General features: G+C 36.9%; 1 protein-coding gene across 4 annotated transcripts in view; it reads left to right on the top strand.

Moving 5' to 3' along the window:
- CSMD1 (CUB and Sushi multiple domains 1) overlaps positions 1-26,159 on the top strand; it is a 1,072,055-nt gene that overhangs the window by 533,540 nt on the left and 512,356 nt on the right. For all 4 annotated transcript variants that reach the window (XM_086876027.1, XM_086876026.1, XM_086876028.1 and 1 more), the window contains exon 4: positions 21,610-21,804. In XM_086876027.1, coding sequence (XP_086732153.1) covers positions 21,610-21,804 — 195 coding nt within the window. The remainder of the gene's footprint in view (positions 1-21,609; positions 21,805-26,159) is intronic.

Genomic DNA, 26,159 nt, shown 5'->3' with positions numbered 1-26,159 from the left:
CACTTATTGGTACTAGTTTCCATTAGAATTGTATTTTGCATCCATAGACAGCTATTTTAAATCCTTTGTTAGCAGTAATACACTGCAAGCTGTGTTGCACTTCTTTCTACTTTCCAGGAAACCCAGCTCCTTTTTAAAGCACTGAAAGATTTTGGACTAGAAGCTCAGCAGCTGTAATCCACATTCCCCATGAACTGCAGGGGTCATTGTTCAGAATGGCAGTTACAGGTGTTTAGCTTTCAAGTGTATACAAAAAAAACCCAGATCCTTGAAAAAAATTCTCAGATGAAAAGAGATGTCTATTTACTTGAGTATGAATTTGGGAGTTTGAAAATTACCTGATAATTTTTTTCCAATCTTCCTCTACCTTTGATGCTTCCATCTATCTGAGCTAAAACCTATCTTTTAATAAATGAACGTATTTGATGCACAGAATGTGAGTCCCCTGTGGAAGAAAAAATGCTGAAGCTTCCTCTTGCTCTCTTGCTCTTCCTTCTTTTTTTTTTTTTTTTTTTTTTTTTTCATTTTTGAAGAAGTAAACACCTGGGAATGAGAAGGAGGAAATAAAATTACACCAAAAATTGAAACAGAGAAATGGTATTTTATTGCTGAATTGAGCTTGGGAAAAATAATTTATCAATCCCTTCCCATCCACTGCAGATGCAGTTGATGGAAAGATTTGATTAGAAAGTACATGTACCTTCACAGAGGAGAAAAATAGAAAAAAAATTATTACACTAGAAGAACCTCAGCAAGAAAAAGTAACTGTGGAATATAACCAAAATTGCAAATACAAAATTAGATACACATTTTAACTAAAAGTACAGGACTAAGATGGCAGTGCTTTATGCTTCTTATGAAGCTTCTCTCCATTTCTGTGAGTTATGTTTTACTATACAAGTCACTGGGTTAAAATAGAGTAGCTACATAACACTTGGTACTTTATTAGAGGAGATTTAAAGGTCACCTAAGATATTTGATCTAAAACAACTACAAGTCTCCTAATTTCCTACTGTAATCCTACTTTTTAAATTTTTTGGAAGAGTTTAAAAATCCTGTAAGTGGTACATAAGTTCAATCTATATTTTCCTGATAAAAACTCCTGACAAGATCTACGAGTTCTCAAAAGATCTAAAAATTTTCAGAACTAAATATGATAACTGGGAAAAAGTGGGGTTTTTGGGAGGTTTTTTGCTTGTTTTGTGTCTTATCCAGTGTGCAACTCCCATTCCTCTCCTTGTGAATCTGGGCTCCAGTTTGCAAATATCACAAAGGGACATTAGAATTTCTTCTAAGCTGAAAACTCTATCAGTGACTATGTATATGTATGAGTAATTATATGGACAGATGGGAGTTTATAGACACAAGGCTACCTTGAAATAATGTGTAATGCTCACAATCTCACAATTGGCTGCAGCTCACTGGAATGCTATGACTTAGTTTTCAGGTTTATTACACTGTCTTAATGTTGGCCATAATACACATAATCTTGCACCAAGCTCCCTCCCTCCCTTCCCTTCCTTCCCTTCCTTCCTTCCCTTCCTTCCTTCCTTCCTTCCTTCCTTCCTTCCTTCCTTCCTTCCTTCCTTCCTTCCTTCCTTCCTTCCTTCCTTCCTTCCTTCCTTCCTTCCTTCCTTCCTTCCTTCCTTCCTTCCTTCCTTCCTTCCTTCCTTCCTTCCTTCCTTCCTTCCTTCCTTCCTTCCTTCCTTCCTTCCTTCCTTCCTTCCTTCCTTCCTTCCTTCCTTCCTTCCTTCCTTCCTTCCTTCCTTCCTTCCTTCTTCCTTCCTTCCTTCCTTCCTTCCTTCCTTCCTTCCTTCCTTCCTTCCTTCCTTCCTTCCTTCCTTCCTTCCTTCCTTCCTTCCTTCCTTCCTTCCTTCCTTCCTTCCTTCCTTCCTCCCTTCCTCCCTCCCTCCCTCCCTCCCTCCCTCCCTCCCTCCCTCCCTCCCTCCCTCCCTCCCTCCCTCCCTCCCTCCCTCCCTCCCTTCCTCCCTCCTCCCTTCCTCCCTTCCTTCCTTCCTTCCTTCCCATCCTTCCTTCCTTCCTTCCCATCCTTCCTTCCTTCCTTCCTTCCTTCCTTCCTTCCTTCCTTCCTTCCTTCCTTCCTTCCCTTCCTTCCTTCCTTCCTTCCTTCCTTCCTTCCTTCCTTCCTTCCCTTCCTTCCTTCCTCCCTTCCTTCCTTCCTTCCTTCCTCCCTCCCTCCCTTCCTTCCTCCCTCCCTCCCTTCCTCCCTCCCTCCCTCCCTCCCTCCCTCCCTCCCTCCCTCCCTCCCTCCCTCCCTCCCTCCCTCCCTCCCTCCCTCCCTCCCTCCCTTCCTTCCTTCCCTTCCTTCCCTTCCTTCCTTCCTTCCTTCCTTCCTTCCTTCCTTCCTTCCTTCCTTCCTTCCTTCCTTCCTTCCTTCCTTCCTTCCTTCCTTCCTTCCTTCCTTCCTTCCTTCCTTCCTTCCTTCCTTCCTTCCTTCCTTCCTTCCTTCCTTCCTTCCTTCCTTCCTTCCTTCCTTCCCTTCCTTCCTTCCTCCTTCCTTCCTTCCTTCCTTCCTTCCTTCCTTCCTTCCTTCCTTCCTTCCTTCCTTCCTTCCTTCCTTCCTTCCTTCCTTCCTTCCTTCCTTCCTTCCTTCCTTCCTTCCTTCCTTCCTTCCTTCCTTCCTTCCTTCCTTCCTTCCTTCCTTCCTTCCTTCCTTCCTTCCTTCCTTCCTTCCTTCCTTCCTTCCTTCCTTCCTTCCTTCCTTCCTTCCTTCCTTCCTTCCTTCCTTCCTTCCTTCCTTCCTTCCTTCCTTCCTTCCTTCCTTCCTTCCTTCCTTCCTTCCTTCCTTCCTTCCCTTCCTTCCTTCCTCCCTCCCTCCCTCCCTCCCTCCCTCCCTCCCTCCCTCCCTCCCTCCCTCCCTCCCTCCCTCCCTCCCTCCCTCCCCTCCCTCCCTCCCTCCCCCCTCCCTCCCTCCCTCCCTCCCTCCCTTCCTCCCCTCCCTCCCTTCCCTCCCTTCCTTCCTTCCCTTCCTTCCCTTCCTTCCCATCCTTCCTTTCCATCCTTCCCTTCCTTCCTTCCTTCCTTCCTCCTTCCTTCCTTCCTTCCTTCCTTCCTTCCTTCCTTCCTTCCTTCCTTCCTTCCTTCCTTCCTTCCTTCCTTCCTTCCTTCCTTCCTTCCTTCCTTCCTTCCTTCCTTCCTTCCTTCCTTCCTTCCTTCCTTCCTTCCTTCCTTCCTTCCTTCCTTCCTCCTTCCTTCCTTCCTTCCTTCCTTCCTTCCTCCCTTCCTTCCTTCCTTCCTTCCTTCCTCCCTCCCTTCCTCCCTCCCTCCCTCCCTCCCTCCCTCCCTCCCTCCCTCCCTCCCTCCCTCCCTCCCTTCCTTCCTTCCTTCCTTCCTTCCTTCCTTCCTTCCTTCCTTCCTTCCTTCCTTCCTTCCTTCCTTCCTTCCTTCCTTCCTTCCTTCCTTCCTTCCTTCCTTCCTTCCTTCCTTCCTTCCTTCCTTCCTTCCTTCCTTCCTTCCTTCCTTCCTTCCTTCCTTCCTTCCTTCCTTCCTTCCTTCCTTCCTTCCTTCCTTCCTTCCTTCCTTCCTTCCTTCCTTCCTTCCTTCCTTCCTTCCTTCCTTCCTTCCTTCCTTCCTTCCTTCCTTCCTTCCTTCCTTCCTTCCTTCCTTCCTTCCTTCCTTCCTTCCTTCCTTCCTTCCTTCCTTCCTTCTTTCCTTCCCTTCCCTTCCCTTCCTTTCCTTCCCTTCCCTTCCTTCCTTTCCTTCCCATCCTTCCTTTCCTTCCCTTCCTTCTTTCCACCAAAAAGCCCAGATTTCAAAAACTCTCTGTTCTGGCACAGTCACGCCGCTGTGGAGGGTTTTAGCAAAGCTGGACTGTGGACTCTTGCAAGCTTTCCAGAGCTATTGTTTTGTGCTTAACACTTCCATCAGTGGCATTCTATTGCTCCCAGAGACCTGAAACTTTATCTTGCTAACAGACAATCATGAGGCAAATTTTTAACAGGAATTCAATATGACATACAAGCCTCTTGTCTGTGCCCATAATTGAAAATGAAAGGAATTGGGACCTGTAGTTAAGTCCTGAATATGTTGCACAGCAAACATCATTGCTACTAATTTTTTATTCACATTCTATACGTCAGGAAAAAAAGGCTCTGTCCTGTCCTTGTCCTTGGTCAATGCTAAGAGTTGTCTTGCACACCGGTGAAAACAAGGAATCTGTATGGATGACAGCATTGCAGTTCTCAAGCCCCTGCAGTCCAAGTCCTTACAGTTTCCTGAAGGAATGTTGATTGATTTTTTTTCCTCTCCTAGTTCAATAATTTGTTCTGTTGCCATTGTTAGAAATTCTTGTGCTAACAGAAATTCAGTAGTCCTTTTCAACTTTGTCTCCATTTGTTCTTAGATATGGCATCTGAAAGCAATGGAAGCTAGGAGGACTTTTGTCTGGTTAACATTTGCAGGCTTGTACTTCAACGAGGCTGATATGTAACATGCTCACCACTCTGGCTGTATGGAAAAATAGCTGTATAAGGACAGGAGAAGAATTTTCCATCTCAAAAGCTTTAGCCACAGAAAAATTATAAATAACTTTCTACCTGGGAAGTCCTCCAGTAACATACATTTCAATGCGCAGCACTCTGTGGACCTAAATGGAACAGTGAATATTTTGCGCTCCTCAGCTATAACTGTGAAAAGTTAACATTCTTTTGATGAAAATACCAATTTTAATGTGAGTTTAGAAAGGTGAAATTTTATAAACTTTCATGATTTAGATGACTTCAGGGGAAAAAAATATATTCCCAATTTATTTGGTGTTTGTGTCTCCCAACATGCAACAGACATTTTCTATTTAACTAGCCAAGGTGAGGCAGAGAGTGCTCTTTAAAACAGAAAATTCTGTCACCAAACCTCTGTTTTAACACAACAACATGATTTTCTGTTGCTTATTTCATTGCTTTCTGCTGGTCTCTTTTTTCATACAGTGGCTTACACAAACAATCTATAAATAAGTGAAAAGAACTGATCTGGCTTTGAAAAGGAAAAAAAAATCCCCCCAACACACATGCAATTGCATGTTTGGCAGGATGACTAAGCTGCAGTGGGTAACACCACTGAGATGCTCCTCAGCTGCAGCATGGGAATAAGAATGAAGAGCATCAAGAAGAAAACAAGTTCAGAGAGCAAAATGAACTGCATTATGAAACCATAATCCAAAGTTTCTTAATGATACCTTCTCCTGGGTTTCTGTAAAGTAGATTTCTTGCATGGTAGGTAGAACAAATACCTTGGAAAAAGGGTCATGCACAAATGGGAGAAAAAGGAGGAGCAAGAACAGAAAGAAGGTCAAAACCTTATATATACAATTTCACATTATGTTGTTCTTAGCACTCTAGTTAATTACAAAAAAGAGAACATTTTGCAGACTGAATAAACCAAACTTTAAATTGATTTTTATTTTGTTTTGTTTTGGTTTTTTTTTTCCTAAATTTTTTCTCAGTAAAATGAAGCAGCATCTTTAGAAATTCTGAAATCTCTGTCATGTAAGTACATATTTAGCATGTATTTATTAGGTGACAGTATGTGCTATTTCTAGAAATGATCTGTGGTCCATCATGGAAATCCATCCTAAAACCAAAAACCTTTGGTTTGCGGGATTTTTTTGTAGTCAGTTTTTTCATGAGAAATCTTAAAAACTCCTTCAAAAGCCTTTAAGCTTGAATCATGCTAGGCTGATATGCCTATGTCCATTATGTGTGAGCACTTTGCTAAAAATCCTTCTGCACTGATGGGACAAAGAAGCAGGAATTTAGAGAAAAGAGGTTACTTTAATCCACTACAAACCTAAATTAAATACCATGGTGTTAAAAGTTCTTCATTTTGTTTGCATTCTATATTAAAAGACAATGAGTAGCCAAGTTGCATTGTATCCCTTGAATTAAATACACATTCAAAAAAAGGAAATAAAAATATTAAACTACAAATGTCACAGGTTCAGTCTTATGATGACCTGTGGTTGTTCTCAGGATAAGAATTAGACTGCTCAGAGTAAAACCTATAACATTGTTTCACTAAGTAATAACTTTGCAAGGAATGGAAGAGTGGCAGTGAGAGGTCAGATCTCCCTAGATATTTCCTCTGAAACATCTGGTATAAAATTCCATTGTAATTTCTAAAGTACTTGGCTCCTAAGGCTTGAATTTGATTTGTGTTAGATCACAGTGATTTTTAATCAGTGAAAATTTCCTGTCCTGTAATTACAAATCACAATTTCCCTATTTTTTTATTTTCTTTTTTTAAACCTTACTCTCAAACTTGTTTTGCACAACTAGCCATATGGAATCCACACAAATAATGTTCTGCACACAACTAAAGTCTATACTGGTCCAATTTGTAGTTTATTTGTTCAATAATGGTCTAACCAGAACTTGACTCTGTAGAGGACTAACTCTCAGGACCATTTGTACCTGGAGATGACATAGATTCTCATCTACCCCTTCTTATAGGTTCTGGCTGTTACTGAAACTTCCAGACAGACACAATTTAAAGAATTTCTATACATTCTCCAACTCTGCCATTCTTTAGGACTCCAACACCATCAAAACCAAAAGAAACTCGCAATGTTTTTTATGTACTATGACATTCTGTCCACTTTGGTTATCATGGTATATTTTAACCATAAGCACAAAACAGTACATAGAACAGCAGAAGATATTTTCAAGCACCTCAGTTTTGTCACAATCTTGGCAGAAAAATCAGTTTTGTGGCTATTTAAACAATGAAGCCATCTGTGAGGCTGATTCCATATCAAAGGAAGTTTACTTTACTGAAATACTTGTTCAATGTGCAGCTAAAGAAGATTGTCTGCTATTATTTGTCTAAAAGATTATTTACTGGAAGCAATGAAAGAAAGTTTAATGCTAAAATTGTCCCAGAACTAATTAATTTCATGTTTGTTTCTGTACTACAAGTATGCAAGGGAGTAAGGCTCTTCTCTAAATCTTAAAAAATAAATAAGTCTCTTCTACTGAAAACCCCTGAAGACTGTTTCACTGGAGATCGTGTTGCACTTCCAGAGACTTCACATACAAGTGAGTCACTAGATCAGGCTAAGGAGACATGATGTACACTGTACACTAAAACTGAACAGAACTGAGTCCAGCTGGCACATTAGTATTAAACTTTCTGAGCTGCAAAACAGGATGTCTCCAGATTGCTTGTTTGGAACAGTTACCAGGCTGTACCAACCTCTAAATCATTCCCAAGAGTTGCTCAGGAAAGTGCAATTTGACCCAAATAAAACTCATGCTGTGATCCATCCAACAACATTATAGATGTCTGCCTCTGCCCATGTCCTGACAGGGGGTATATTCTGCTGCAGACAAGGACACCAGCCCTGTATCGACTGCTCACTCATCCCAGACAAGGAAGAGTATCAGTAGCTACTGTGGTAGATGGAACTAAACTTTTGTGGTCACTCTTGTACCCCTTTGCTATCTGTTAGAGAGCACTTCACTCCTGTTTATTTTATTAATAATTCTATGATACATCCCACAGTGAACAGAAAGAAGCACTAAGACCATCTTTCCATTTACAATGATTATGCAGGGGAGAAATCATGAAATTATCTCTGCTGCCATCTTTGATGGAGTGGGACAACCTGCTCACACATTACCAAGGAGCTTTTGGGGTTTATTTTCAATGCATACATATTATATATGTATTATATAAGGTATATGCATATACCTTAATATATCTTAAATATCCAAATAAATATCCAATTAAATAGCTTAAATATCCAAATGAGAAAATTAAAAAAAAAAAGCTAAAAGTATATCCCTACAGGATCTTAAAAAAGGAAGCAAGGATAAAGTCTGAACTGTAGTGATAGCAAGGACTGTATCTACACAAATGCAAAAGACTTAAAGAGATCAAATAGGATTTTTTTTTTTTTTTTTCCTAAGGCTTTCATAACACTCTGTCGCCTGGAGATGTTAACCTGTTGAATAGCTGCCTAGGGCATTTTATGGATTTCTCTAGTCTGAAAGGTGCCAATTCTTGCTGCACTGCCCCTCTCAGGTATAGCCTGGCACATTGATTTGCTTCACATAAACTCTGGAAGAGAAAGTGATTTTATGTATCTCTCTGCTAATACTAACCTATTAGTTTTTCTCCCCAAAAAGCAGCTCTGTAATCTGCCAGCTGCCAAATGACTGAGAAGTGAAAGCTTTTATATTCATTCAGTAATCACACACAGCAGCTCTTTTTTTACTAAACCACTTTTCAATTTACAAAGAGCTTGTCAAGGTGATAGGTAACATCTCAAGAGACACACATGCTGTGCCTTCATCATTCACCTACATTTTTAATGTAGTTCCAAGGCTGGTTGTGGAATATCTCCCAACAGTACAAGAAGTCTTTATGAAACCAACAAAATACTTCAAGTTTGGCCCCTTCAGTATGCCAAATATGTGGCATTTTTGGGTATTAAAAATCTTCATGGTTACTTGCAGTTGGAAAATCAGGTTAGAGTTCGTTGGAATTTATTTTATTTATTTTATTTTTATTTATGCTTAATGCTGAAGCAAAATGTGACTACTAATAATGCTGTAAGAATTACTACACATTGTATTGCTCCTCAAAATACTTTCACTAACAGCTAAAAAAATAGTGTACTAATTGTATTTTGGAAACCCTATTCTTGTGGAAATAATCAATGTGGTAGGAGCTTAAAAATTTGTGTCTGACTGGAGTAGGTAACAGCACAGACATTTTTCTTGGTCTTACCAAAATCTGAGGGAAATTTCCAAAATTTCTATTTCAGATGTGCAATTACCAGCAAAATTAAGCAGCATAGAAGTGCATCTTATTTGAAAATAAAGCATTTTGAATTTTTAAATTTCACAATTATTAAATCTTTCTTCTCAAAAAATGAGTGAGATTTAGAAATCTTATGGGCTTGTCCTTTATTTGAAGCTTGTAAGTCTCAGTGAAGTGTCATACTTGTACTCATACTATCTTTAATTCTAAGTGTTTAGTCAAAGAATTCACAGTCAGAAATTGAAATAATATACAGACCAGATATCTAAATCCAGCAGATTCAAATTGTAAAAAAGAAAAAAAAAATGTTGAAAAAGTTATTGTTAGGAATCAAGGGGACATTATTTTTCTTTCAGTATTTTGGTTTATCAAAACACTATTATCACTGATGGTCTTTGTGAAAAAATGTGTCCTTATAAAAATTACATAGTCCTACTGGACAAAGTGCTTCTGGCATTCTCATATGTAAATTAAATAGACATGCACAAAGAAGCTGGTCATAAAGGTTGCCCTAAAGTCAATGTAATTCAGGGTAGAGTTGTGCAGTCAAAGTATTTTCTTCTGACTGATCCTGCACATCCCCAGAGAAAGGTGATTTAATACTACTGAGATTTAAAGTTTCCATTGTAATGGAGTTTGGGCATTGGCAAAAAGAATATTATTTAAAACTCTTCAGGCCATCTAACTTTACTCATGTCCACAAGTTTGCAACCCTTCCCACCAGCACACTGCCCAGCTAGTGACAGATTTGAGGTGTCAGACTAGCCACCCCAAGAACACCCTCACCAAAAGGTCTGACTGCTGAGGCTCAGGGCTTTTCCAGAGAGTTCCTGCCAGCACTGCTGATGTCCCAGCCTTGATGTGGGTGTGTGCCCAGCCCCACAGCTCTGTGCACCCATACCAGTGCTGGGCCTGTCCCAGGACACAACCCTCAGCACTCTCCTGCCCTCCCAGGCTGTTGCTGCTGAGACCCCTGACCCAGCCAGCCATGCCAACCATGCAGCACAGATTGTCCTTGCTGCTCTTGATTTCATGTCTAGAACTTCAGAAAACTTGTTCTATTTCAAGACAAGGTAGGTTGCTTCTTACAGCCAGGGCAGTGGTTTCCATGTAATAATACCATCATAATGTCAGCAACTCAATCTATTGCTTTCACACCTGAAAAAGTCAGAAAATATAAGTTATGAGACACAAATCCAAAGAAAAGCTTTGGTTTACAGAGCTTAAAGTACTGCTGTAAGAAACTCACACACACCTGAAATATGGGTCTGCATGTGGAGAAGGAAAACCCCAAAGAACCTAAAAAATTCACATTTCCTGGGATTGTTTGTGTCTTCCAGAATTTCCCATGTACTCTATCAGATCATAATAGTATGTATTTAGCATTTTTCAACATACAAAAGTGAGAAAAATACTATTTTAGAGTAAAGGAGGCCAGGCATGTATGAACAGCAGGCATAAAGCTTGCTCAGCAAGATTTTGACCTGCAAAAGGGCTTCATATCCAAAAGTTATGAATCTTCTCAATTCCGACATAGTTTGATTGCTTAGTTAAACTGCTGCACAAAAGTTTTGCCTGGCTTATTCCCATCGACCATCACAAGTACAACAATGCTGCCACTGCGACATTTCTGGTAGACAACATGCAAAGGTGAATTTACTTTCTCATAAGTACACACACATTTCTTTTGGGAGCGTGACACTCAAGAGATAATCAAATAAATGTGATTAAAAAAAAAAATAAAAATATTGGTAACACAATGATGACAATAAAAAAACCAAAAAAACCAACAAAAACTATAAAAGGAAATATATAAGAAGATGTTACTAGACCATTTCAGAAAAACACATATACCTTGTGTCAACCAGAAACCACATATCAATGAGAATGGCATGAAGTGTGGTAATGGCTATTTATTAAATTATAGAAACAGTGAAAAAGTACATTACTGTTAAATAAAATTATTAGCATGCAAGCAATACTTTAATACAATATTTTCTTAACATCAAGGATAATTGACTATTTTTCCCTCTAATTCCACCATGAAACCATGAGATTTCTTTGAATATTTATCTGTCAGTTTGACTAACAGTTGTAGAGGATGTGACCAAACAGATGATTTGACTTATCTGCTGCAGCCAATGGAATTGACTTGAATTATTTCAGGGAATAAGACTAATTCTGTAAAAATCAAATCTCAGCTGTCAAACAGGACTGTTCCTTTTAAGTACAACACTGAATTAACAGGAAAGAAAGTAAGAGTCACCTGAGCAGCTGTAAGGGAAAGCTCAGTAAATCTTGGATGGCTTTTACAGGTAATAAGAACATCTTTTTATTCTGATTCAAAATAACCAATGTACAGATTCATTATTTGCAGGTCCCATCATAAGCTGGGCATATCCACACTACAGTGATAAAAAATATATTTTTGTGCACATCCTCCCTTTGAATATAAACTGCATAGGAACTCCCTGAGCTGACTTTTCTCAAAACAGAAACTTGTTAGATCCTGTTTACTCTTTATAAAATGTAGAATTCTTATCTTACTTATTCCTGTGTTCTATGTGGTATTAAATAACATAGGAAACTCAGGATTTCTTCTAGCACTACATAAAGTAACCTCACAGTTTTAACATATACCGTAAAGTTTAAAATGCATTTGATGGCTTAAGTATTCACAGGAGGAAAGCTCATTTACCTATCAGTTTTACAGCTCCAAGCAGGGCAGCACTGTGTAAAAGATACTTTGTCATTCCTTGCCCTTCATACCAGGCTGATTCCCCTACTCTTGGGGGACTAAGACCTATGAGCTTTTGTGATGTACAAGGCCAGAGAAAACATTACATGGATGGAAGATGTGGACAATATCCTGTCCTATCAAACACTATTTACAGGTTTTAATTGCAGGATGTTATTTTGATAGCTCATTTCTTCCAAGACCTCATACCTTTTAATTTATGTAAATAAGAAACCATACTGACAAAAATTAGAAGTGAAGCAGAAAACCCCAAAAGACTCATTATAGTCCCCATAAAGTTCACTATTTAACTTCAGCCCAAATCTGTAGATTTTCTCAGGTCCATTTTAAAGATTTGTGCTGAAATTTAATAACCCTGAAGCATTTTTATTATTCACTGCATGTCATTAGAATTAGGGTAGAATAAAGGTCTAAAGTACAAGAGGTCCCACATGTTCATAAAATCTGAGAGCTAGGAATTAAAACTATCAGAGATTAGCTTTTTTCCCTCATTTGCTTGCCTGTTTGTTGTGGTTTAGAAATGCTACTCCCGAATTTAGTGGCCCTGTCCTCCCCATCCATGAGACTAAAATGTGTCTGAAGAGGAGAACTGGAGGCACATACAGTAAAGATGACAAGTTGAGAGGAGAATAACATACTGGAAGCAATGATGAGATAAGAAAATGAACAGTAACTGCAACAATACCAATAACAAGAGTACAAAAAAAAGGGAGATTCACACACAAAATGCTCACCCAGCCTGACCTGATGAGACTCTCAGCCAGTGGCACCCCACCCTCACTGCTCCCCTGTCTGCCATCCTTATTCCATGAGAAGAAACACCATTTGCAGAAGTGAGAGTGCTCTTTTCTTCCACTTCTGGCAATGACATGTGATGGTTTTGAATAAAATTAGGTTCATAGCCATACCCACACAGTCCCAGGCTCTGTCCCTCCACAGCTACTGCAAAAACTTAGCCCTGTCCTTGGCTGAAATCAGGACACTGGTCCAGGCAAAACACTGTGGAGTTAGCAAACCCCATGCTTACAGTGGTAGGGACACAGAAGGAGCAATGAGTGGCAGCCAATCATTCAGTCCCACTTACCTCCCGCTTTCATGCCTCCAAGCAGTGCTACACACTGCTTATAAGGTACTTTAGATTTCCCCTGTCTTTTCTTAACTTTGCTTTTTCTTGACTACTAATTGTCTAAATTCCTCAGCACAAAGATGACTTCTTCTTAATCCTGATCATTGCACTGTGCTAAGAAAGTATTGTGATGTGCCCTGTATGGAAAGTGGCTTTGGGTTGAAAATAATAATATCATATTTGAATGATCAACAAGAGGGAAGAAATTCAACACCAGCAAAGGATATCACAACAGCAGGAGATGACCTGACATCTGCAATTTGCGGGAGGGAGGGAGGGAGGGAGGGAGGGAGAAAGAAAGAAAGACAGAAAGAAAGACAGAAAGAAAGACAGAAAGAAAGACAGAAAGAAAGACAGAAAGAAAGAGAGAGAGAGAGAAAGAAAGAAAGAGAGAGAGAAAGAAAGAAAGAAAGAAAGAAAGAAAGAAAGAAAGAAAGAAAGAAAGAAAGAAAGAAAGAAAGAAAGAAAGAAAGAAAGAAAGAAAGAAAGAAAGAAAGAAAGAAAGAAAGAAAGAAAGAAAGAAAGAAAGAAAGAAAGAAAGAAAGAAAGAAAGAAAGAAAGAAAGAAAGAAAGAAAGAAAATGGGTTTTGAAAGATTATTGCCTTACTTTAATTAGTAATAAGGGTCTACAGATATGATGACAAGCTGCTGTTAGCTGAAGATAAGTCTCTATTAAATCATCAGTAGTGTACCTATTTCTGAAGCTGATATTTTCCAAATTTAATCTGCCATTGCTTCTTTTCTTGTCTCTGAGTCCTAAGAGGTTTTCCCTGACCTCTATGTAGTTAGATTTGAGAAAAGAAATGTGGTACATACAAGTCTTGCATTTTTTATTTATCAAATAATACAGGAGATTAGATACTTTGCATTAAGCTTTATCTGTTCAGATTTAAAGATTTTTTTTCTTCTTGAATGTGTTTTGCTGAAACATAAAGATTTTTTATTATATTTAACAAGCATTGCTTGGAGTGTATCTACAAGATTTGTATACAATGTCATTGCAACTTTAAAAGTTAAAGAGTAAGCTCATGTCTTATTCACTTAAAATTACTGTCATTTCCTCATATGGCAGGTCTTAATAATTCAAAATCCCATTTTATTTTGTAGCAACAATCATTGCAGAGAGTGTTGGGAGCAATAGAAAGAAAATCTGCTTGTGAAATCTCTTTCCAACAGTTTTTATTCACAATTCATCTGTACAGTTGTAGTATGTATCTTGCTGTCTTGCCCTCAGTGTGGTCTTTTTCGTTTGTCTTTGTACCATAATTCTCAGCCTGGGTCAAAGAGATTCATGTGTCAAGAGATTTAGGAAAAAATAGTCTTCATATTGCTAGATATGTAAAATTTATATATAGTTGCATAAGACGTATGTAAATCTTTTTAAACTACATTACATTTTTAACAGTAGAAAGAATAAAAAAAAATCTTTATTGTGCAATATATTTTATTTCATCATGTTAGTATACCAAGATAATTTTGGTACATTCCTGTGTTCCATCTTTAAATAATTGTGCCTTTCCATGTAAAGTGAGAAGTCAATTAACTTCCTTATTCAGTTTTAACCATCTCAGTTTTCAGACCCAAACACCTGTGTCTTGGCAGGCTGACAGGACAGGACATCTGCGAGTGGGTCTCTTACACCTTTGTCTCCAGTTATGTCAGCCAAATGAAGAAGCTTCTTTATTTATTGATAAGACTCCTTAATATACAGGGAGTAACCGTTGTTTAAAGTTATTTTATAAATTTAGGTCAGCTTAAAACTAATTACACTACCTCCATTCTCCTCTCTTCATATAGCTTCATGGAAATTACCCAACAGTTTATTTTTCCACTAAGAACGTGTCTCATTTTCAACCTGCTTGTGATTGTGACTTGTTCTCCTTTTTTTCCTAGCCTTACCTTCAGAGCTAGTACATTATTTTTATGACCTGGTGTTTGCCTTGCAGTGTCTTCATAATGACTGCATTTTAATCTTAATTTCTCAGATTGTGGCTGTAAAAACCTTCCAGTATCCTCTTAAAAGCTTTCCAGCTCTTGATCACTTAAGGAATCCTGCTATGCGTTTGCTTCATACTCAATTACTGAAATAACTCTAATTTGAACATGGGTAATCAGATTTCTATGTGGGCCTTCACATAAGGTCATAACAGTTTCTTGCACTTACCCTTTTGCTTGATAAGTGCCTCTTTTAACACACAGAGATATTGTTGTTTTTACCTTCATGGCCTCAGGGCTTTCAAAGACAGAATGGATGATTTTTTTTATGACTATAGGTCTTTTGCCAAATGGGATCGTCAAAAGTGGTCAGGTTAAAAAAGATACTTTATTAGATTAATTTGTTATCATATGTGAGGTGATGAACTAGTCTTCCAATTGCATTTTTGTTATTGACAGTTTGGAAGTTTAATGCTGTGGAAGGCTAGTTGAGAAGACAGGAGTTCCTTCTTTGCTAGAAGGTCTTTCTTGGAATGCAAAGGGCAGATACTGTGCATACTTCTGATGATTTTACTGACAAACTGGAAGACAGACCATAGAATACACTGAACATTTTAGAGGAGATGGAAGGGAATTGTTTTGATATTTTTAAGAAAATTACTAATTAGTTTTCATTTCTGATAGCTGGCAAAGTTTCTGTTTATAAATTTTGCACATCCTCAAATCCTTTTTATAGCCCTGGCCTGGACTGCCATGCTCCACTTGTTGTCCTCTTTCAAGAGAGATCTAAAAACTCAAAATATTTCTTGATCTCAGTTCACCTCTGTGTGTAGCACATCTGAACCAAAATAAGTATGAGGAAATAGAAAGTTTTAGCTCTAACTTCAGATTGCCTTTGCACTTGAGAGTTTTCTGGCATTGTTTGTATGATAGTGACTTTTATGATCTTATAACCAACAGCAAGACATTTATTACATAATAAAAGTGAACACAATAAAAATAAAATCCATCAATCTTTGGTTATTACCTGCAAAAGAAAATTAAAATATCAATCTTAATGCGAAAGATGTATTAAAGTTTTAAAGGTGCTGTATACTCCTAAATGATTTTCATAGCTTTCAATCCAATACAGTTTTGTACATCCTTAGAGATGGACAGACACAGTTGGGTAAATGCTTGTAAAACAAGAAAGCTGAGTCTTTCAAAAGTGTTAAAATCTAAGCATTTTATCTAGCAAATATTGCAATGTTTCATGTGTGCACAAATACAGAAAGTAACATGCAACAGGAAAGAAATTTCTTCTGATCTTTGGACTGGATAAAAATAAGATAGCAAGACTATACATGACAGCTTTATTTCTGTCACCCAATAAGGCTGTGTGGGTTTTTTTTGCTTGTATTATTTTAAGAAAAAAATTGCAACAAAAACAGTCTGAACAAAAAGGTTGCCAGCAGATAAATAGAGAACCATGTTGAATACTGCAATAGGTACAAATCTGTGCCCTGTAGACCCTTGAACATCATATTTGGCATTTTTTAGTGTAAATATGGTTTAATTACCAGGTATTCTGTGAAGCTGCACTTTGTATGTTTTTGTTTCTATGAGTAAACTTGTCCTTTCTTGAGTGTAAACATAGTGAAATTCATTAATTTTTGATTAAACAATTTTTAAGAAAGATAGAAGTTTGTTATTAGGTAACTTGCACACTAAAGATTTTACAAATTAGTTGTGTCTGTGTGGGTGTATGTGCACATGTGCAAATGACAAATAATTGGCTACTACCTTTCTAGTAGTAGATTCTGATCATGATTATTTGTAACTCGAGAAAAATTTCCTCAAAATTGGAGAGAATAAAGGTGAAAATTCTGTGCATGATTTACCTTTAATGATTCTGTTAGCTCTTTCAGTCTAATGTTGAACTGAAAGTTAAAATTTGGAAAAGATACTCAGTTTGCTGAGTAGAAACTTCAGTTTCAATGCCACTTTTGCAAGGAAATGGAGCTGTCTTTATCTTCTATTTGTGATCTTATTGTGTTCTGTTTATAGGAGTAATTATACATACATACATACATACATATATATATAGTAATTACCTTCCTCAAAACCTGTTTTCTTCTTCTGAAGCTGTAAATACAGTTGAATATATGTCTTCTATTTATGCATGAAATGACAAAATGCAATTCTTACTGTAGCTATGTGGACAGGGTATCATGGGCTGTTGCTCACACTTGCTGAAAATCTTGACATACACCCTGACATTTTCTGAAACCCTGATTTTCTCCACAGAGCTTCTGAAGTCCCTCCCAGTGTTGTAATTCCAAAGTTATCATTAGTATCAAAGGAGTATCTCACTTCCTCCTAACTTATGCTTATTCCTTTGTGTGCAGTTTTGCCTGTGGCCACCAATTTAAGGTAATGTCAGAAAACACTCAGGGGACTGTAATAGACGGACTAAGGACCAGCAAAAAGTCAGCAAGTTTACATTTGGCTAAACCTAAAAGCAACATGGAAAACTTTTTCAGCTGTTTTAGTAACAGGAAAAATAACAAATACAATACATCCTTGAAAGTCATGTGAAGATATTGAAATAAATGTAGGAAAAACATTTACTTAGTTCCTTTTCTTTCTTGTTTCCCCTTCCTATTTTTCCTAATTGGCACTAAGCTGCTTTCTGAATTGTTGCTGTCAAGTTCCAACTACTGTGTGTGGCCTATATAAGCTGAGCAAGTGGTTCACAGAAGGGTGAAACTGACATAATTTTAACTGACATAAGCAGTTTGAGCTTTTTGCTGCTAAAGCCTCTAGGCGATCTTTGCAATCTAGTTGATGATTGTGACATCTGAGACAAAAAAGAAATCTGTTATTTCTCCTGAAAATTATAGTCAAATTGAGCTTCTGAATACTAACTTCAGCAAAGATTGGGAAGTTAATTTTTGTAGTTTTATAACTGGTTTGAAATCCAGATGTCTTATTCATGTAACAGTTAATAGGATTTGGACTGCCAGAGACCTCAAATCCTTCAGGACTTATCAGAACGTATCTCAACTTCTTAAATTAAAATGGAAGAAAAGATCTTACCAAATCAGGACATAGCATTGCCAGTGTCACGATGCCATGAAGTGGCATTGGCAGTGGCACTGCTTGAAGCGAACACATGAAAAACTTTAGGTATTGCTTATTGCTTATTTAAAGACTCTTCCATTCCAGTGTGGAGACCATAGTAAGAAAACTTGGGTGAAAAAGTCCTTCAAAAGTTTATTCAGTCCAGTGACAGCTACCATTTATATTTATTTTTTTTTTCATTATCAACTACTGCCGTTTAATTTTAGGGGTTTCTCTTCTATGATAAATCAGAAAAAGGTAGATCATGAAGTCTAATATATAGGAAAAAAATAAAGGAAACTCTTGATAAGTGAAAGTAAAGGATTATTATGTTTAAGGTGTTGTCAATATTTTTTTTCAAGTGGCCTGTGTTGCAAATAAATAAAGTTTAACCTTAAAAAGAGTCTTGAAAAGGTTGTATAAATAAATAATCTGATACACACCATTTCAGAATGAGTCATTTGTTAAATATGAGTTTATTTATTAATCTTTAACTGAAAAATCATATATCACCAAGCTTCCATTTTTCTACTATTTTTTACAGTCCTGCTACATTTTAGCTTTTTGTTTCTGTCTCATAATAAATATTTACATTACATTAATAGATTGTAATGTTTGGAATGCTTTTCTGAAAAAAATAAAAATTTAGTATACATAGTTTGTTTGAGCAGGAAGTTAAACCTTTGACATTTTAGATCATTAATTTTTTCATTTTGTATTTTGATCATGTGCATTTGTCAAAAGTTTCTTCTGTCCAGGAAGATAGAGGTAATGTATGAGGAAGGCCTATCTTTTAGCTTAATTTTATGAATAAATCTTAACTAATAAGCAGTGCTACAGATTGATCTGTGCTAGGAAGTGAAGTCTGCACAGGTTTTTATGTCTGTCAGAATGGTGACGATAGACACGCCACTTGAGAAGAAAATTGGAGAAAGACATCCTGGACTATCCACTGTGCATATTTTTCCTAAGACTAAATACCAAGACTACACAGATTTTTCTTCAAACACTGGAGTTACTTTTTTTTTCCAAAATTGGAAAGGCCTTGAGTGAAAAAAAAAAAATTATGAAGCATGGTGAGAGCACTCTAACATTAGTTCTATATAAAAAATCCATTATCTTAAGTGCTTCAGTGTAGCATAGTTTATAATAGTTCTCAATACACAGCTAACATCAAAGTAATGAATCAAGAGCCTGTTACTGCAATCTTATTGACAGTAGACCTCAGTAACTCTACAGACAAATATGGATCTTTTACTGGAAGTTTGGCAGTGAATTTAAAGCTTGATGGATGCATATGATAGCTTTGGACAGCTAGAATCCTCATAATCCAAAGATTAAACTATTTTGTTCGCTGTTAGGAACCTTCAAAGACTAATTTATCTTAGGTCTAGACTAGAAACAGTAAAGTCTGTGCAGATGAAACTCTGTGTCTATCTTAATATACTTCAGTCAAAATTTTAGAAAAGCACATAAATAATGTAGTTGAATGCTTGATCTTGAAAAGTGGTGAAGTCCTGTGAACTATTACATGTATTATTGAGTATAGCTGTCATTCTCAGATCACTCATTTTTCACTGGGTTTCAGGAGGTTGTGGTGAAGTGCGTGCAAATTTCAGGATGCCAAGTACCATTTTCTCTGGAGTTCTTGACAGAGGTAGTGGTAAGAAGATGCAGGTAAACATCATATTTTAGGAGACTTTTCAGAGATACAAGACTGACTTGCTGCAATACAGTTTCAGCAGTTGGCCAGTGACAGTTGTTATTTATATGGCAGATGTAGATTTTTTGTGATGTGTTTCCTTGGGAATGCAGTCTATCAGAATTCATAGTAGCTTTGAATAATGCAATTTTTTTTTTTTTTTTATAGAACACCCTCTCATAAAAATAAAAGCTGGCTTTTGGATTGTATAAATTTTTGCTGCATGCATCAGATTTTTTCATGAAACTACTTCAATTTACAGTTCTTTGTAAAAATATTTTGATTAGAAAATAACAAAGATTTTTTTTTTTCTCAAAGCCAAGTATTCTCCTGTATCAAAGGAATTAAAAAACTTTCATTTGTTTGACTTGTACTGAACAAATGCCTGTGTTAACCTATCATGACTAATACAGTGAACAGGGGAAAGTTTGAAAAGATAGAGGTAGCATTTTCTGTAGTCCTAAAAACATATAGCAGTATATGCTGTAGCTTGTAATAGATCATCATTTTCAGCTTTTTGTAATACAAATCAGTATTTTTATTTTATTCCAATTATTCTGATATCTTTATTTTATATGTAAGACTTTATCTGTAATGTTTCTGATATATGTGAATGAAGAAGTGACTTTTTTATTATCCAGAGAAATACCTTATTCTGTTAAACCTGCTGAAACAGTACAAAATAAGCCAGGTATCATAATGTTTGCTTCTACCTTTGATAGCTATTTGCAAAAAAACTTTAATTAGTTTCCTTAATTCAAGAAATATTAGATCTTTGATCAGCAATGAGTAGAAGACGTGTCTAACTCCTCGTTCATTAGAGTCTTGGGTGATTTTTGTTTTCTTGCTAGTGTTTGTAGAATATTTTGTTACTTTTATAATAAAATTATGTTGTAAGTGAAAGTGTTCTCTCTTCTAATATCTTTTGATGTTTCTTGGCCTTTTCAAAATTTTTTACAACTTGACTTGTAAATTTAGTGTCATTACCATCATCTAAATGCTACCGTGACTGAGTAATGAATTAAGGGCATGCATTCACTAATTGAACTTACATGGTATAATGGGGCATAATTAATATTGATATATTGATATAATGCTTTAAAACATTTTGAGGATATGCTTGTATTGAGTAATTAATCCTCTCAACAAGCAGGTTAGAGGCTGGCATGGTTAAGTTTCTTCTGCAGATGGGTATAGTAAGGAGAAAGAGGAAGTAGGGAGTAAAAGAATTTGTTTATCAAGCATGTGGCTTCTGAAATTATACCTGAATTATATGTGGCCACCATTTCTTTGATGCACAGGTTTATATTGCGTGCTCTGTTCATGACCACTTTAGCTCTCTAGCTCTTCTCTAAGGGAAATTAAAGTTGTACTACTTCAATGAATGGAGTGGTGTTCCATTAAAAGCTTTCAAAGAAGTTTGAGACCCAAACCGATTTCTCTCCTCCCCTACACACATTTTTTGGTTTTTTGTAGGTGGAGGAGTGTCATCTTTAAGATGATAACTTGTTCAGACAACCTCTTTCAAATATCTAATATTTACAAATGGTCATTAGTTTCTGCAATAAAAAAGAAGAAAATGTGTCCATTCATATTTTCCCAATGTCATTGCTTAGTTATTTTAATATTTTCTGTTTCTTTTAATAAATATTGACTTAATTTACTTTCTAGAACCTGAACTAATGTGAAACTAAGAAGAAAATATTTTTTTTTTATATACTTGAGGCTTTAATTTACTGTCAGAGAACAGTTAATTATTGCATTCTTTTAAACTGCTATTTCATCACCTAAATGAAAACTGTACATAAAGGGCTTTCTACTGTCTGCACCCATAATTATGTTGTATGAATATCTTTGCAATATTGACAAGGTAGAATTAAATACAAATTTCTTTCACTCCATTCAAAGAAAAGCAGCAAGATATGTAAGACACTTTGCTTGAAAATAGATCTGTTAGGAACTCCACTGAAAGACTGTTAAACCAAGAAGTGAGTTTGAAATTAACTTTGAAAATGATGGCATCTATTAAAAATTGAAATGTTTTGCACAAGAAGATTCCATAACCTAATTTCACCTTATTTGTATAAGGAATCATGTTTAAAAAAACAAAAAACCAAAGCCAAATAGTCAGTTATAATTGTTAGACAAGTATTATTATTTCATTCTGCAAATTTTAACTGTATTTTATTTTATTCTTTCTTTTGACAGTATTACCTAGTCATACATGTGGCAACCCAGGAGAAATACCTAAAGGAGTACTTCATGGAACCAGATTCAACATTGGAGATAAAATCCGATATAGCTGTATCTCTGGTTACATCCTAGAAGGCCATGCCATGTTGACATGTATTGTGAGTCCTGGGAATGGTGCATCGTGGGATTTTCCAGTTCCATTTTGCAGAGGTAAAAATGAAGACATGAAATATCTATTAAATACAAACAGCAGATTAAATAAATTTATTTTGAGGGTTTTTTCCCCTAAATTAACGTGTACTAATCTCCAGTCTAAAAATTGACACCATTTAAAACTCTAATAACTCAAGCAGTGACACTCCGGAGTTTGCATTCAGAGACAGATTATGATCTATTTATGTTGTTTCCTTTCTGTTTACGTGGGACACAGCTATATCAATATCATGACAGGACCTGGCCCCTGGCCAGGAAAAAAGCTTCAGTGATGTAAACTTAGAAGGGCAGTCCAGTCCCTTTGAATCCTACTCCTGCTCACAGCATAGATAACTTCAAAGTTGTGTCAGATTGCTCAGGGTTTTGCCTAGTTGAAAATTTAATATCTCCATGGATGAAGATTGTAATGTCTGTCTGGAAACCAGTTATGGTTCCCAGCTGCCCTTATTCTCACATCCAAGTTAAGTTAGAATTTTACAGATTATCTCTACTTCCTCTTTTTTGGTTGTGGGTCTATGAAAAGATTCTGTTTCCATTCTGGTTCTTTCCTAAACTAAACAGTGCTATAAGATTTTCACATACCCTCCACTTGTACAGTCTGAAAAATCCTTTTCCTTCAGCCTCATGTCTCATACAACGTGTTCTTCACCATCTTGAAGTTTTTGTGGCCGTTCTCTGGGCTTGTTCTGTCACTGTCAGTGTCTCTTTTGTGCTGAAGGACCCTGGGTTGGACAAAGCATTCTAGATGGGGCCTCCTAAGTGCCAGGCAGATGAACTCTCTTCAGCTGCTGGCTGTGTTCTTGCTCATGCAACCCATACAAGGTAAGCTTTCAATACTGCAGAGGTGCACCATACACTCAGCTTGTGTTTCACCAGGATTTCAGGTCCTTTTGTCAGAGCTGCCACCTAGCAAAAAATTCCTTCCTACATGGAATGATCCTGTTCCAGGTATAGGACTTTTCCAGGTATATTGCATTTCTGTTTTGATATTTCGTGAGGTTTCTGTTATTTTCCCAGCTCGTTAAATCCTGCCATAAGAGTCTGTCTGAATGGCAGTTGTACCCTTCAAGACATCATCCCATGACATCCTGCTTATCACTTCATAAATTAGTTGAAATCTACTTTGCTGAAGTCCAAGGTGTTGATTCTATAAATTGCTTTTCTCACTTCCCTCAAGATATTCAGCTAATGGTAATTCTGACTACAGCTGCTCTTAAATATGACTTGTCTGCATGTTCTTTGCTCCTACATCAGGTTGGTCTGTTCTGTACATGCATTAAAAAAAAAAAAAGTGAAATCAGATATCTAGTGCATTGCTTGCCCTCTGCTATGCTGCCATCCCCAGAGATGCTGGGGTGGTTGAAGTCTCTGATGATAACCAGACCCTGTGTCTGGGAAACTTCTGGTACTTTAACAGTTTTGATCACTGCTCAATCAGATAACCTATAGCAGATATTCAATAATGACCTCCCTCTTGACTTTCCCTTCTCATTCTAGCCCACAGGAGCTTAAGAGCTCATTGCCTATAGTGCAGTAGAGAGAGTTCTGTTAATTCAAAATCCTACTTTGTGTAAGGTGCAGCCTTCTTTTTTTCCTGCATTAGAAAATCATAGATAGAGTCTGAGTCTATCCATTGGAGCCCTCCATGCAAGTGAACTCTCTCACCATAGTTCTGTGACCATATGTGCACTTTCAGTTTGCCCAGTTTGTCCTGTGGAGCATGTTTTTTCATACAGGCACGTCAAATGGCTTCGTGTTGCTTTCTGAGAGGGAGAGAAATATTCACTGCCTTGTCCCCATGTCTTCTTCCCTGGGTCTCTTCTCCCATTTGCCTTTAGGTTTTGGCATTTGTCCGTGACAAACTTAGTTTAGAGCTCTCTTCACTAGGTCAGCAGAACTCTTGCCCTGTTCAGCCAGGCAAATCCTATATCTCCCCTCCTGTCCTCATTCCTTGAAGGAGACCCTGTGGTCAAAGAGATCAAAGCCCTGTTACCCAGCACCAGCTCCTTAGTAAAGTGCCATTCTGCTGGAATCTGATACTCCTACCTGAACTTTTCCCCTTGGATTGAGAACTTCTCTGGCCTCCTATTCTCTTCAGCCTTTTCTCATGCCCTGTGGATGCCCTTTTCTGCTACTCCTACCACTCTCTTGGCAGTATTATTGATGCCCATGTGGGTGAGCAACAAAAGGAAGTTGTTTCATCCAGTAATGGTTACTTGTGAGTAAGGGCTCTTGTATCGTAATTCCTCACTGCAAATAAATATTTTATACTTTTCCGTGCTCCAAAAAAAATACAAGGGTTGATAATCAAAAAACTTAAGAAATATTTTGGCCAGGTCTGTTTTTTGTATTTGATTTCATTCAGTACTCAACAGATAATTCTTCTACTAGTGCTTCAAAACAGAAAGAAACAAAAATTTTCTAACCATTCAGTGTCCGATTTTAAATGTTTGGTTTTGGCTTTTTTTGTCATTTTACTAAGGGGTAGCAAACAGGTCTCAGAAAAATATACATAAATTCATGGTATCATCAGTGTCTACTAAATATTTCTTATATTTCTCCAGATACTGCCTGTTCTGGCTGTATTTTCCTGCATACAAATATCTTTCACAAGACTGAAATTCTGTCCATGATTTGTAACTCACGAATTTAACCTTTTAATAAAAAATCAGGTGTGCTCCTAAACCTCCTGCGGACCTCACATGAAATCCAAACAATTCTGTGTACATTCTGAGAAGAAATGAGGATGATAACAGAAAGGTTATTTAACAGTTAATAACTTGCATGAGCCGAGCCATTGCCTCAGTGAATTTTTAGAATTCATGTGGAATTTGGATTTGATGAGATATTTTAGGCATTCCTTGTTTTATTTTATTTTATCAGTCTGGAACATATGCCATGAGGTAGCCCTTTCCATTCACTATAACTTCAAGCAAGACATGTTCCCCAATTGTTTCTCGAAGAACCTTGATCTTTTCCATGAAAGCATCTTTTGTTACAGCTCTGTTTCCAGATGGTATTCTTCTTTCTTGTCATCATAAACTAATTTCATGACACACATTCAAGATAATATAACAGAGTTAAATAAAGCTCTGAGGCTTATATACTAAAAAATCATAACAGCCTTGTTCTCTGTGGTACATTTCCCTACTTTTGCTGATGCCGAAAAAATACTACTTTCTGCAATTTTGTTGCATAATAACTCCAGAAACATTAAGAAGCTGGTGTCCCATAATTTAAGCATTGTCTAACCATATAACTGCTAGTTTTGCTAGAAGAATTCCTAGTGGATGACTAATTCTCCTGGAAGATGCAGACAGCGTTGACTCTTGTATTTTCCATTTTCTTTCTCTGGCTGCTGCTCAGTTTCAGAAGTTCCCCTTTTAAACTACAGCCATGGTGATGGAGTTGGACTGTGCTGGAAACTCAATAATGGCTTTGAATGAACAGAAATCAAATGAGTTAATGCCATTTTTTGAAAGTTTAGAGAATTTTACTGTCAAGATATTTTTTTCCTGTTTTCTTTCAATAAAATACCTGGATCCCCCAAATAGGAAACAAGCCCCAGAGAAAAGTTCAAAGGTAAATCCTGAAGGATGAGATAATTATTAAAACCTAGTCATTTTTCCACAAGGTAAATAAGAGCAACTTTGGAATCTTCAACTATTAAAAGAAAGCTGGGAAGTTTAACATGAGTTTCTGAAAAAAAATATAGGTAAATTCAAATATACTTAGAAATTAGACTTTTGTATATTTACAAAAAATATTCATAGAGAATCAATGGCCAACCTATATTCTGTTAATATTTTTTTCCTGGTGAATTAAAAAGTTCGTTGTTGTCTCACTCTCAGCTGCCATAATAGTGTCATCCAAAACATTTGCCTTCTTTGTCTTGAGGTTGAAATACTGTGCAGTACAATTCTGAAACATTTTGAAAGTTAATTTCATTCTCTTCAGTAGTTCCACTAATAGCTGATTTATGATATGTGACTACTTCTAAATGAACTTTGTATAATTAGGTTCTCAATTCTCAGTAATTTTGAGAATCCCTAGTTGATTATAGTTGCATGAGTCAAGATTTTTATGAAGCTAACATTAGGAATACAAATTGGATTAGTGATATTACAATGGTAAGCTTTTTCTAACAATAAAAATAGCTGTGAAGGGAGAAATATGTAATATATTATCATTAAAAACACATCCATCTATTGGAGGGAAAAATAAAGAAAATAAAGTAAAAAAGATCTTATGTCAGAAAAGTCCAAAAGGAACAAGTAATAATTAATCAGGTTTCAGATTTAAGAACTATTGCTGGAGAAATATTGTGGTTAAAATACATATTTTTACACACA

The sequence above is a fragment of the Cyanistes caeruleus genome, chromosome 2, assembly GCF_971803275.1.
Source record: "Cyanistes caeruleus chromosome 2, bCyaCae1.hap1.1, whole genome shotgun sequence".
Classification (NCBI taxonomy): Eukaryota; Metazoa; Chordata; class Aves; order Passeriformes; family Paridae; genus Cyanistes; species Cyanistes caeruleus.
This window is presented reverse-complemented; position numbering and strand designations above follow the sequence as displayed.